Source organism: Aethalodelphis obliquidens, unplaced genomic scaffold, assembly GCF_003676395.1.
Source record: "Aethalodelphis obliquidens isolate GAN/ISIS:26980383/991018 unplaced genomic scaffold, ASM367639v1 scaffold93, whole genome shotgun sequence".
In the NCBI taxonomy this organism is placed as follows: domain Eukaryota; kingdom Metazoa; phylum Chordata; class Mammalia; order Artiodactyla; family Delphinidae; genus Aethalodelphis; species Aethalodelphis obliquidens.
Genome location: NW_020838037.1, coordinates 1,302,379 through 1,314,330, shown reverse-complemented (window position 1 = coordinate 1,314,330; position 11,952 = coordinate 1,302,379). Strand labels below are relative to the sequence as shown.

The window sequence follows — 11,952 nt, the reverse complement described above, 5'->3', positions numbered from 1 at the left end:
GATGATAATGAAAGGGAAGCAGACTTTAAAGAAAAAAAAAAAGAAGACTAAGGGAAGAAGTCATAAAGGGATATTATTTCCTAACCTTACAGACAGGAAAGACGGCTCCTTCTGGGTACTGAGAATAGACTTGAGAGAGCACTGAGATTTGCATGTCAGAAATCCAGAATGGAGGGTAAGGCCAGAATAATATATATGGTTCTTAGTGAAGCTGCAGTGATTGGCAAGATCGGAAAGATATCAATAATACCAGTTCAGTCACTGACAATGTGTGTATGTGATTCGGTTCCTTGAGGATTTTGAACACCCAGAACCATTTTCAACAACCATTTGATAGATCAAATGAAACTGTTACCTTTACCAGATGATGCAAAATTAGAGAGAACAAGATCAATTATTAACAGAGCCAAGCCCAGCACAGATTGCTATGGTGCCAAGGAAAAAGAACAGTAAGTAAAGGAAGAGTTTGGGGTTTTATGACTAGACAGACTACTTTTCTTGCAGTTATAACTGATGAAGAGCACTCAGGTACAGATGTAAAGGGATGGCAATAAGTGAAAGTGATTAACAAGTAACCTGCAGCAATTGTAGAAACTAAAGCAGAAAGCCTTGTGCGTTAGAAAGTGTATTAAATCAAATACAGAGGGAGTCACCTAGGCCTTGATAACAAGGATATTTCTAGTAACATCAGAAATCAATGGCCAATGACAAGAATGGTAGAAATCAAGATAAAATTAATGAAACAAGATCAGGAATGGATTCTATTTTGCTTTAGTTCTCCCTTTCTGGAAATATTTGTTTATATATGCTTAAGTTAACAATTTAGTCCCCACTGTGTTATGGTCTTTCTCAAATAACTTGTTTCCAGAATGCCACGTAACACGTAAAAGAAAGCCTCCATTGAATTTTCTTTTTTTCTTACACACACAATACACACACAGAGGAAAGGGCAGAGCCAACTAAGGTAGGAAACCACCAATTCTACAGAATACTTTTTATGCAACTGTCATCTGATTACAGACAATCCCTGATTTTGGACTTGCACGATAATTCAGTCTAATATTCTGTTCTATTTTAAAAAATATATTTGAAACTTATGATTGCAAAAATTTATATAGTAAAATAAAAGGACCTTCATTTAAGTATATTTCCACTTCTAAAGAATATGTACATTTACAACAGATTAACATTTACTACAGTGTGTGGGAATCTACATTTGATTCCACAGAAATACAACCTGCACATTACCTGAGATATAAGTCAGGTATCTTAAAACCTAAAATACCTATATCTGTAAAACTGATAAAGAAACATATCCTCTTACAAGGCAGAATCATCTTAGCTGAAAACAAGGATGAGTAACACTCTTTCATTGTTTGGGTTAAAGATGATGAAACATCTAACAAGACGCAAGTTTCAAATACTACTATCAATACCAAAAGCCTAGTCATATTTTTAAATTTAGAAAATAATTCACTGTGAATAATTTACTGAAGTAGTAAACATACACAGCACTTTACAGCTGGTATATATCATCACAGAAAACTGATATGGTACTAATTTAAACGCTGAAATTTCTTATTGTAACTCAAATTTGTACATGTAAAAGTTTAAGAAATGCCAACAATAGTGGTCCACTTATCTAGAGGTCAGATTTTCTACATCCTCACTTACATTGGAAACTGGCAATGATACAGAAAAAGTATTTTAGGACTACAATCCCAGAAACCAAGAACTTCACTAAATGGGTTACATGTCAAGATAAACTCAGGTCAGGTATAACTTAGAACTGATTATTTAAATCAAAAATGTTAATTTACTGAGCTTGAGCCAGAAAATAAGGTATAATACTGCTAAAAACTGAAACCAACTAACACTGAAAACTAATAGAATCAGCAAATTTTAAGACATTTCAGTAACTGCCAATGGCATTAGGGCAATACAGCACAGTACATTATGCTCTTAACGAAGAGTCGAATCATGAAAAGAGTTAAACCATGTTTAGTGTACAGTTTAGAAGCCTGGGGAAATACACTGCATTTCAGAAAATGTTCTGACTAAAAAATGGTGAAAGAAAAGAAAGGGCTTAAAAGCAGCTAACCAGTGATCAGAAAAAATAGGAATTCGACAACTCTTATACCTGTAGTAACAAGATAGGATTCTCGACTCTAATTTATTTTTCACTTCATATAATACAGTGTAAATAAATAATTTTTACCTAGAGAGATTTCTCCCATCTTAACTGTACAATTCTGTGAAGTTTGATTTGTTTTTAACTAGTGTTTCATGGATAAAGTACTTTAAAAATCAAAACATCAAAGCCTGAATTTTACTTACATATGAAAATAGTAATATTCTAGACTCTCCAAGATTAAATTAAATACAATATAATTTTTGGTAAAATTTATTTTGTATTTTAAGTTTCTGGGAACTGCTAATTCATATATGGTATACATTCATAGTAATTCTCTCATAGAAGGTGCATTTTATGTTATTAAGCTGTAAAGACGGTTTTACCAATAATTAAGGTTAATAAATTTACTGCAGGTTTCTAAAACTGCAATAGTTTTAGAATACCTAATCACACACTACTTTTAGAAATGATTAGAAAACCATGGGTCCCTGTATTTATTAAACTGAATCACCTGGCAGTAAAATTCAGTTAAGGCTCTTGGCATTGGTGAAACTTCTTCCCACTCAGACCTGCTGCTGTGGTAGACCTGCACTTCATCTGTGATTTCATCTGGTGCATAATCACCACCTAATATATAAATTTTATCTTCAATTCCAACTGCACCTGCGTTGAAGCCTGCACATTCAAAAGACCCTTCACCCTTCCAAACACAAGTATCTGGACAAAAACTATAAACCTTATAAGTGGAAAGGTCACATATATACAGTGTGCAGTTTACTGGGACAGCTTTAATTAGTGTTGCATGAAAAAACTGCCCAAACTCTGCTACTAGTTCAGACCACTGATCAGTTGTAGCATTGTATTTAAAAAAGCAATCAAGTGATGGGTTAAAAGCATCTGTAATCTCTACCTCTGATCCAAGAACATAAATTACATTTTGGCATGCACTTGCTTCAGGATAGTATATGCCCCTGGGTAATGGGCTAACAGATATCCATTCTTTGGAAAGAGGGTTGTAAGATTCAACATCTAAGAGACTTCTAATGTCCTGGGATCCTCTAGTCTTTCCACCTATGACAAATAATCTGTTGAGAGCCATAACTGATGTATGCATGGTTCTTGGTGTTTTCATAGTTGATACCAGGAAAAAATCATTTTTGACCGGACAGTAGCACCAGGTTTGATCAGTGGCATCATGATATGACTCTGCAATATGAAGCCGAACTGTTCTACAACACGGCCCTTTGCAACCGCCTGTCAAGAATATTTTCTCCCCATAACTAGACAGACTAGATCCTGGCAAATCAATCAGGTGTGATTGTGGCAGTATCTTCCATGAATCACTTTTAATATTATAGCAAAATGTATATTGATCTTCTCCATTTTCCTCAGTTTTGTGAACAAATATGTATTTTTCAGTTGTGGATGGTCGAGCATCAGGGAAAAGTCCACCAGAACCTTGCACACACTTAATTGCATCTATGATTATGTCAAAACAGTTTGTGCTTTTGAGTAAACACTCTTCATTGAGTAAACAATCTTGAAGTGTCTCCTCAGATAACTGATATAATCTTACTTTTTTAATCAAATAAGGCAGATGCTTTTGCCTTGATTCTAAGTTATGTTTAGTCCAACTAAGGACAACTTTCAGTACAGTTTCTTCTTCAGGAACATTTAATTCATCTGATTCCAGACATTTTTGCAGTACTCCAAAATTCATCTCTAAGAAATCACTGGATTTAAATAATAAAGAAAAGTGATGTTGTACAAAGTATAAAGCATGATCAAACAAACGGGCAGAACCATAGCTATCTGATATAGATAATAACTGTAAACAATTCACAAGATTAATACTTTTTATTAAAAAGTCACTGCAAGCTTTGGACAAGAAGGAAACTTGAAGAAATGATGACAACTGGAAGAACATTTCCACATTATCATCTGTTATCTTTGTTTTTCCAGTATAGGCATAATCAAGAAATGCTTTTACTGCTTTGGAGGACAAATTAGTAATGGTAACACTTCCACCATCTCTTTCTTTCATGTTTACTTCAAACATAGCCCTGCAAAAATGAAGAACACAGGAGAACAAATAAACAGGAATATTTTATTCCACGATAATTTTCAATATTACCTTAAAGAGGTTTCCTTTACTCTTAGGTTGATGTAAAATACATTTACAAAATATATTTTTAAAGCATCCTAATAAATTAATTTAATATCTATAATAGTTAGAGACCATATGATTTATCTGTAAAATATACGTATTACATAACTCCCATATTGCAAAATATACACATTATAGCTGACCCACAGCAATGGATCCAAAGGCTACAAAAAGATTCAAATTTTGCATCTGATTCGATGTTCTTATATATTATTCATAAAATTAGGGTAAAATCTCTCTAATGGCTGAATTTATTTACTTATGGGTTAATTTAGTATCAACTCTGCAGGTGATAACTAAAATTACTTAAAATATATAAAAGCTTCTGGGTTTAGAATTTAAAAGTCTTTTTCAAAATAATTTTCAATTTGGCAGCAGTGAAATATGTAAAAGATGGAATACAGTGAGATATCAGATGTTTCCAATGACTCTGTCTGTGTGGGGAAATCCACCAAATAAGATAAACTTGAATACATGTCTAAAAACACATTTCATACAGCACTTTAGGAAAAAGGGAATATGATTTTATGAAACTAAACAACAGTGTACCACACCAAACTAAAAAGGCTAAAAATAAGTTTTTTGTAGAAATAGCCACTGAGAGATGGAGACGGGTCTCCAGATCTGAATAATTAGACCAGCTTGAAAGTTCTTCATAATAAGTTCTAATTTATCCCCATCTGGTAAAGCTGATAGACTCTAAGGAAATAGGAAATTTTTTGGCTCAGTTTAAGCAAAAATATAAATTATTCGGAAATATTTAGGCAGGAGACTAAGATATATTTTACATTTGGCTTTGGTAAGATCAATATTGCTGTCCATCCTTATATTAATTTCATATCCAGAGTTATTCATTTTTACACTTTAAACAAACCCATTATGATGGTTTTCAGTAGAACTGCAAATAAAGATAAAGAGGAAAGAGCTACAACAAAGAACTAAAGACTGCCAGTTGAACATTCATTAAGACTAAAGATCATCTGATTTTGGTCCTGGTTTAATACTGGTTTGTATTTGTTCCAGTACTGTCCAGGACACCTTTGTGAGTAGTGCTCAGGCGCCCAAGTACTCTGGGGGAAAACCAAACTTCATTATTAAAGTCTACTATAGAGAGTAGCTAAAGTTACTACAGCACAAGTGTCCAACTGAAAAATATGAGGAGCCTTCCAAATACAGAATACTCCTTAGGAAAAGGATGCTAACGCCCCTTTCTACTAGGAGTATTCAATACTTTTTAACACAATAACGAATAAATAGAGTTACAAAAATTTATACATGTTACACATTATGCAGGATATTTCAATAATGTATATCAACTTAGAAACATTAACCTGTGGTTATAATTAGATTATTAAGATATCTATAGTCAGTTTAGGGTAATAATAAGAGCATGGCCTCTAGAACAGGACTGCCTGGGTGGGTATCTAGCCTATACCACTTATTAACTGTGTGACCTTGGGGAGGTTAACAACTTGATTGTGCTTCAAATTCTTCATCTGAAAATGGGGATACTAGTAGTACCTATTTCACTGAGCTGTGAGAGAAATAACTAAGTTAATTGATGCAAACTATTATTAATATCATTTTAAGAAAAAAAGTTTTCTAAAATTGTATGTATTTCTAATTTACCACCAACTTCCACATTTTCTTTGAGAAAACACAAGTAATATATTTCTATATTTCATCCTACTCATCTTTAAAGTATCCAGTTAACTTCTATCTCAAATTTACCATGTTATCATAAAGTGTTTACACAATACGTGTGATTCCTTTTGAATCTTGTCTCCAGTGACTTTACACTCAATCATAATTTTAATTTTCCAAAAATATTTTAAAGGGCATTTACCATGCACTATGTAATTTTCTATTTTAATTTTATATACCCCAATATTTCTGTGAGTTTATATCCCAATACTCCAGTGAGTTTGATCATAACACAAAATTATGAATTAGTGGCCTTATCGTACAAGAGTGTAAATAATGTAGACTTTCTATCTACATTTGTACATATTTTTATGTGAACTATATACTCATTTAGTAAAATACTATATATAATAAAGGATCTAGGTCATTATAAAACTGTCATTTGTTTTACTTCAAAACAGATGCGAATTTTGAAAAACATGTTGTTTTAACAATCATTTTTAAAAATTGAAAGTAGATCCCTAAAAAGCTAGGCTGAACAAAGTACTATGGACAAATATATGTGCAAATACATTTAATTAATAAATAACTTCAACATAAAGAGTAGAGGACTGCCAGTTCAAATGCTTATACGAATTTCTTACTTTGTTAACATGAAAACATTATGGAGAAATAACACTGTGTGTTCATACCAAATTATTTCCATTTTTTGGCTAGGTTTGGAAATAATAATAATTGCAGCTAACATTAATTGAATGTAGTGCGCACTGACATAATCATTAATATACATTATTTTGGGCTTCCCTGGTGGCGCAGTGGTTGAGAGTCCGCCTGCCGATGCAGGGGACACGGGTTCGTGCCCCACTCCGGGAGGATCCCACATGCCGCGGAGCGGTTAGGCCCGCGGGCCGTGGCCACTGGGCCTGCGCATCCGGAGCCTGTGCTCCGCAGCGGGAGAGGTCACAACAATGAGAAGCCCGCATACCGCAAAAAATATATATATACACAATATTTCATTCAACACTCATTATGAGTTAGGTCCTATTTTTATTATCTTAAATTTTTACAAATAAGGAAACTGAAGCCTGAAGAGGTTGTGTAACTTACCTAAGGTCACAAGCCTAGTAAGTGGTGGAGCTGGGATTTAGATTTAGGGCATGTGCATTAAGAGGCCAAGTACTTAACCATTATACTGTACAGCTTCCTCTGATGAAGAGGTGATATGAAAGATAAGGGAGCAAGAAAGTTACTTGGAAGAAAAAGTGGATTAGAAGAGAGGTGGGAAGAAACTAGCGGAACCTCAGAGTGGGAGAACATAAGAACAGTTAGGGCCCCAGTAGAGTCTGAAGAAGAATAACTTAGGATACATGAGAGAAGAAATGAAAAGAATACATGAAGACATATAGTCTAGTTAGGCAACAGGCTAGTAAAAGTTGTAGCCCCCCTTGTCCCCAGTAAACTGTGATGCAGCACTGAGCCACTGCTCCCAAATTCAAAGCAGGAAACCCTACAGAAACAGGTGTTTTGTTAAGAGATTTAACCCCTGCTTACTTAGAATAAAAATTGTTTCTAAAACTGAACATAATGCAAAATACTGCAATTAGGATTTGAGTTTATTGCAGTATGACTAGGAGGGCTGAAGGTCAAGATGTCAGCAAGAGAGGTTTGTCTGTCTGATGAATAGGCCTCACAGGTATTACCTTGATACAGTTACCACAGTACTAAGGTCATGACCCTTAATCACTGTTAAGAATCAGAAACCCACTGTCATCACAGTGGATTCTTACAGTGTCATGACTAGGATATTCCTTGTAGGACGATCTACATGGGGAACCAAATTATATTCAGAATTAGAATCAGAAAAAGTTGGGTGCTCTCCAGAAATGGTTCTGGAAGTACTTTTCCCTACTGTAGGACTATCTTGGCTAAAGTGAAGAGAAATTCTCTGCATTAGAGTCCCTCTCTCCTGGACAATCCATGGGATATAATACATGACTGAAATGTATTTTCTTCTCAGACTCCTCATTTTCTTTGAACTTGGCTTCCATTTTTGCTCAATCTGTCCTTTCCTCTTTTCCCAAATTATACAGTGCAGGGATCCCCCAAACAAAACTGACCCCAGATCAAAACAATATTTTTCCAGAACAATTCAAGGGACTAATGTTCCACAGAACTTCCCAATCCTAGCCTGGGAAGACTTGAACTTTAAAAAAGGTACTCTTATATTTTCATATTCAAAAATCATTAGTTAATCTAGGTTCTAATTATTTTTTTTAAGTATTAAAGATTACTGTTTCATGTTCTGTGGGGGGAAATTGAGTACAGCCGTAAAAAATAACTTAATTAGTGGTATCATAAAATCTGAGGGATAAACAGACAAGGTAAAGTACCTGAAAAAGTCACTGCATGCTGCTAACACACAACGATGACATGGGATTATTTCATCTTTCACGATTATTTTGAAATCATAAAAGACATTTTGTTCTCGAAAATTCTGTAGTATACTTAAGATTTTCTGTCCATGATCTTCTGACACGAGGAAGTTGTTTTTCTTCTCAGATGGAATTCCATTACATGAGCCTTGTTGATTGAAATCATATGAATTATCCATAGCCACTTCCATCTGTTCTTAGAACTGGAATGAAAAAAACAAATCACTGATGTAACAGAGTCCTAATGAAATTTTCAGATCCAAAATTTGCCCTCTTAGTGTCAATCACAAAAAAATGCTCACTAAGAACAATCATAATAGTAAATCGTGTCCTAAACACTTGTTTTCCTGACATTTAGCAATAAATTCCTTTTAAATTTTTATAAATATTGAGCTCACTGGAATAAAAAGTACATTATTAAGGGATAAAGTTCAAGGCTATATAACTGTGTTAAATAGCACAATTTATAAGTTGTATAAATAACTTATATAGGATCTGAGTATATGACTAGTCTGTTATATGTAAGAGGTATTGCTTATATAGCAGGTATCATTTGAATATTTACCCAACACATCCCTCTCCCTCCCATCCATTTTCTTCTGGTAGCAAAGTAGAGATTAAAATGTTAATATTGAAGCATAGGTATATGTCTTCTGGGATTAGACTTTTAAAAGACAATTGATTGGGGCTTCCCTGGTGGCGCAGTGGTTGACAGTCTGCCTGCAGATGCAGGGGACGCGGGCTCGTGTCCCGGTCTGGGAAGATCCCACATGCCGTGGAGCGGCTAGGGCCGTGAGCCATGGCCGCTGAGCCTGCGCGTCCGGAGCCTGTGCTCTGCAACGGGAGAGGCCACAACAGTGAGAAGCCCGCATACCGCAAAAAAAAAAAAAAAAAAAAAGACAACTGATTGAAAAAGATCAGGGTATTAGATTGTATTAACTGGTTATGGCCTTTACTAAGGAAGTAAAAGGCAAACATTGGTCCAACTTGGCCTATCTGAAAGCAGGAAAGCCTTTTAAATATGAGGTCAAAAAGCCAAGATACTTGAAGGCCAGATAACTGTGACTTTCCCAAACTGCTAATTTAGTTCTAAGCATAAAAGTTTATACCACAAAAAGCAAGAAAGTAGAAAACAGAAAGAAAAGAAGATTGGGATCTAGGGGAGCCAGAAAAATAGGAAGCCTTGATTCCTTAGCATACTTCTGTTCTGGTTATTTATTGCCTTGCAAATCACCCCAAAACTGAGTGGCTTAAGACAACAATTTATTATCTCTCATGGTTCTGCAGGTTTAGATGGAACTTCTTGCTTGTGAGTTTTCATTGAGTCAGGTGGCAGCTCTGGCTGAAGTCACCTGAAGGCCTGATTGGGTTAGAGGTCCAATACAGTTTCTTCATTCACATTTCCTTCAAATGGGATGGATGGCTAGAACAGATAGGGCTTTCTCTCCCTCTCTTGATATACTCTCTCCATGTGACTAGCTTAATACTTCCTCATAGCATGGCAGTCTCAGGGTAGTTGGACTTTTTACATGGTGGCTGTGTTCTCCCAGAGGAGGTGTTTCAAGCCCAGGTGGAAGCCAGATACTGGAGAAGTAGTCAGAATGGTCCTGCAGCATCAGTCAAAGCTTCATTCTAGGACTGAGACAATCTACCACTGTGTTGTCCAAAATAGTAACTGCGAATGAGATATCATCTCACATCAGTCAGAATGGCCATCATCAAAAAATCTAGAAACAATAAATGCTGGAGAGGGTGTGGAGAAAAGGGAACCCTCTTACACTGTTGGTGGGAATGTAAATTGATACAGCCACTGTGGAGAACAGTATGGAGGTTCCTTAAAAAACTACAAATAGAACTACCATATGACCCAGCAATCCCACTACTGGGCATATACCCTGAGAAAACCATAATTCAAAAAGAGTCATGTACCAAAATGTTCATTGCAGCTCTTTTTACAATAGCCCAGAGATGGAAACAACCTAAGTGTCCATCATCGGATGAATGGATAAAGAAGATGTGGCACATATATACAATGGAATATTACTCAGCCATAAAAAGAAACGAAATTGAGCTATTTGTAATGAGGTGGATAGACCTAGAGTCTGTCATACAGAGTGAAGTAAGTCAGAAAGAGAGAGAAAAATACCGTATGCTAACACATATATATGGAATTTAAGGAAAAAAATGTCATGAAAAACCTAGGGGTGAAACAGGAATAAAGACACAGACTTACTAGAGAATGGACTTGAGGCTATGGGGAGGGGGAAGGGTAAATGGTGACAAAGCGAGAGAGAGGCATGGACATATATACACTACCAAACGTAAGGTAGATAGCTAGTGGGAAGCAGCCGCATAGCACAGGGATATTGGCTCGGTGCTTTGTGACAGCCTGGAGGGGTAGGATAGGGAGGGTGGGAGGGAGGGAGACGCAAGCGGGAAGAGATATGGGAACATATATAAAAAAACAAAACAAAACAAAACAAAAAAACAAAATAGTAACTGTGAGCCATGTATACCTATTTACATTTAAATTACTTAAAATTAAATAAAAATTAGAAATTTAGTTCCTTGGTTGGTCTAGCCATATTTTAAGCGGTCAGTAGCCATATGTAATATGATGGTTACTTTTATGTGTCAACTTGCTGGGCCACAGGGTACCCAGACACTTGGCTAAACATTATTTCTAGGTGTGTCTGTGATGGTTTTTTTGGATGAGCTTAACATTTGAATCAGTAGACTGAGGAAAGCAGATTGTTTTCCTTAATGTGAGTGGGACTCATTGAATCCACTGAAGGCCTGAATAGAACAAAAGGCCCAGTAAGATAGAATTCTTTCTCTCTGCCACTGTCTTTGAGATGGAATATCAGACTTCTGCCTTTAGACTAAAATTTGGATTGCAACTTTATTATTGGCTTTCCTGGACCAGTTTTCCGACTGCGGATCTTAGGACTGCTTAGCTTCCATAATAACATAAGCCAACTCCACACAGTAAATCAATCTCCCTATCTATCTATCTATCTATCTATCTATCTATCTATCTATCTATCTCTCCTTCCAATTGGCTCTGTTTCTCTGGAGAATGCTAATACATGTGGCTAATGGCTATTATATTGTATACCACAAACATAGAATATTTTCATTATCACAGAAAGTTACTGACTAGCTGATGTACTATATGAAGAATAATGTGCCTGTATAAGAGTGTGTGCATGCACACGCAGGGGCCATTAATAGGATGTAATTCACAGTAGTATTGGAAAAATAAGTTACCTGCAGTAATTTTGTGAGCAGTGTTCTGAGTAACTGTAAGTAAACAGACATATTAAGAATGAGAGTGGGTGTCATGGAGGGAAAAAAGGTAATGAGAGGCTTGGGAGCATTTGTGAAGAAAAGTAAGGCAGAAAACAGTTGTATTAGAGTTCTTTAGAGAAACAGAACCAATGAACCAGTATGCTATATATTTGGCTATAAGCCTATTTGTTATATATATAACTACTGGTATATGTGTGATGTGTGTGTGGTGTGTGTGTATGTATGTATATGTGTGCATATATAAATATATTATATATGTATAT

At 35.6% G+C, this 11,952-nt stretch overlaps 1 protein-coding gene across 2 annotated transcripts in view; it reads right to left on the bottom strand.

The window, feature by feature from the left end:
- Positions 1-2,315: 2,315 nt before the first annotated feature.
- The window catches only part of KBTBD3 (kelch repeat and BTB domain containing 3), a 50,135-nt gene continuing 40,498 nt past the window's right edge, over positions 2,316-11,952 (bottom strand). For both annotated transcript variants that reach the window (XM_027095705.1, XM_027095704.1), the window contains exons 2-3: positions 8,336-8,580; positions 2,316-4,197 (exon numbers count right to left, since the gene is read on the bottom strand). In XM_027095705.1, the coding sequence (XP_026951506.1) occupies positions 2,595-4,197; positions 8,336-8,568 (1,836 nt within the window). In that variant the 5' untranslated portion in view covers positions 8,569-8,580 and the 3' untranslated portion in view covers positions 2,316-2,594. The remainder of the gene's footprint in view (positions 4,198-8,335; positions 8,581-11,952) is intronic.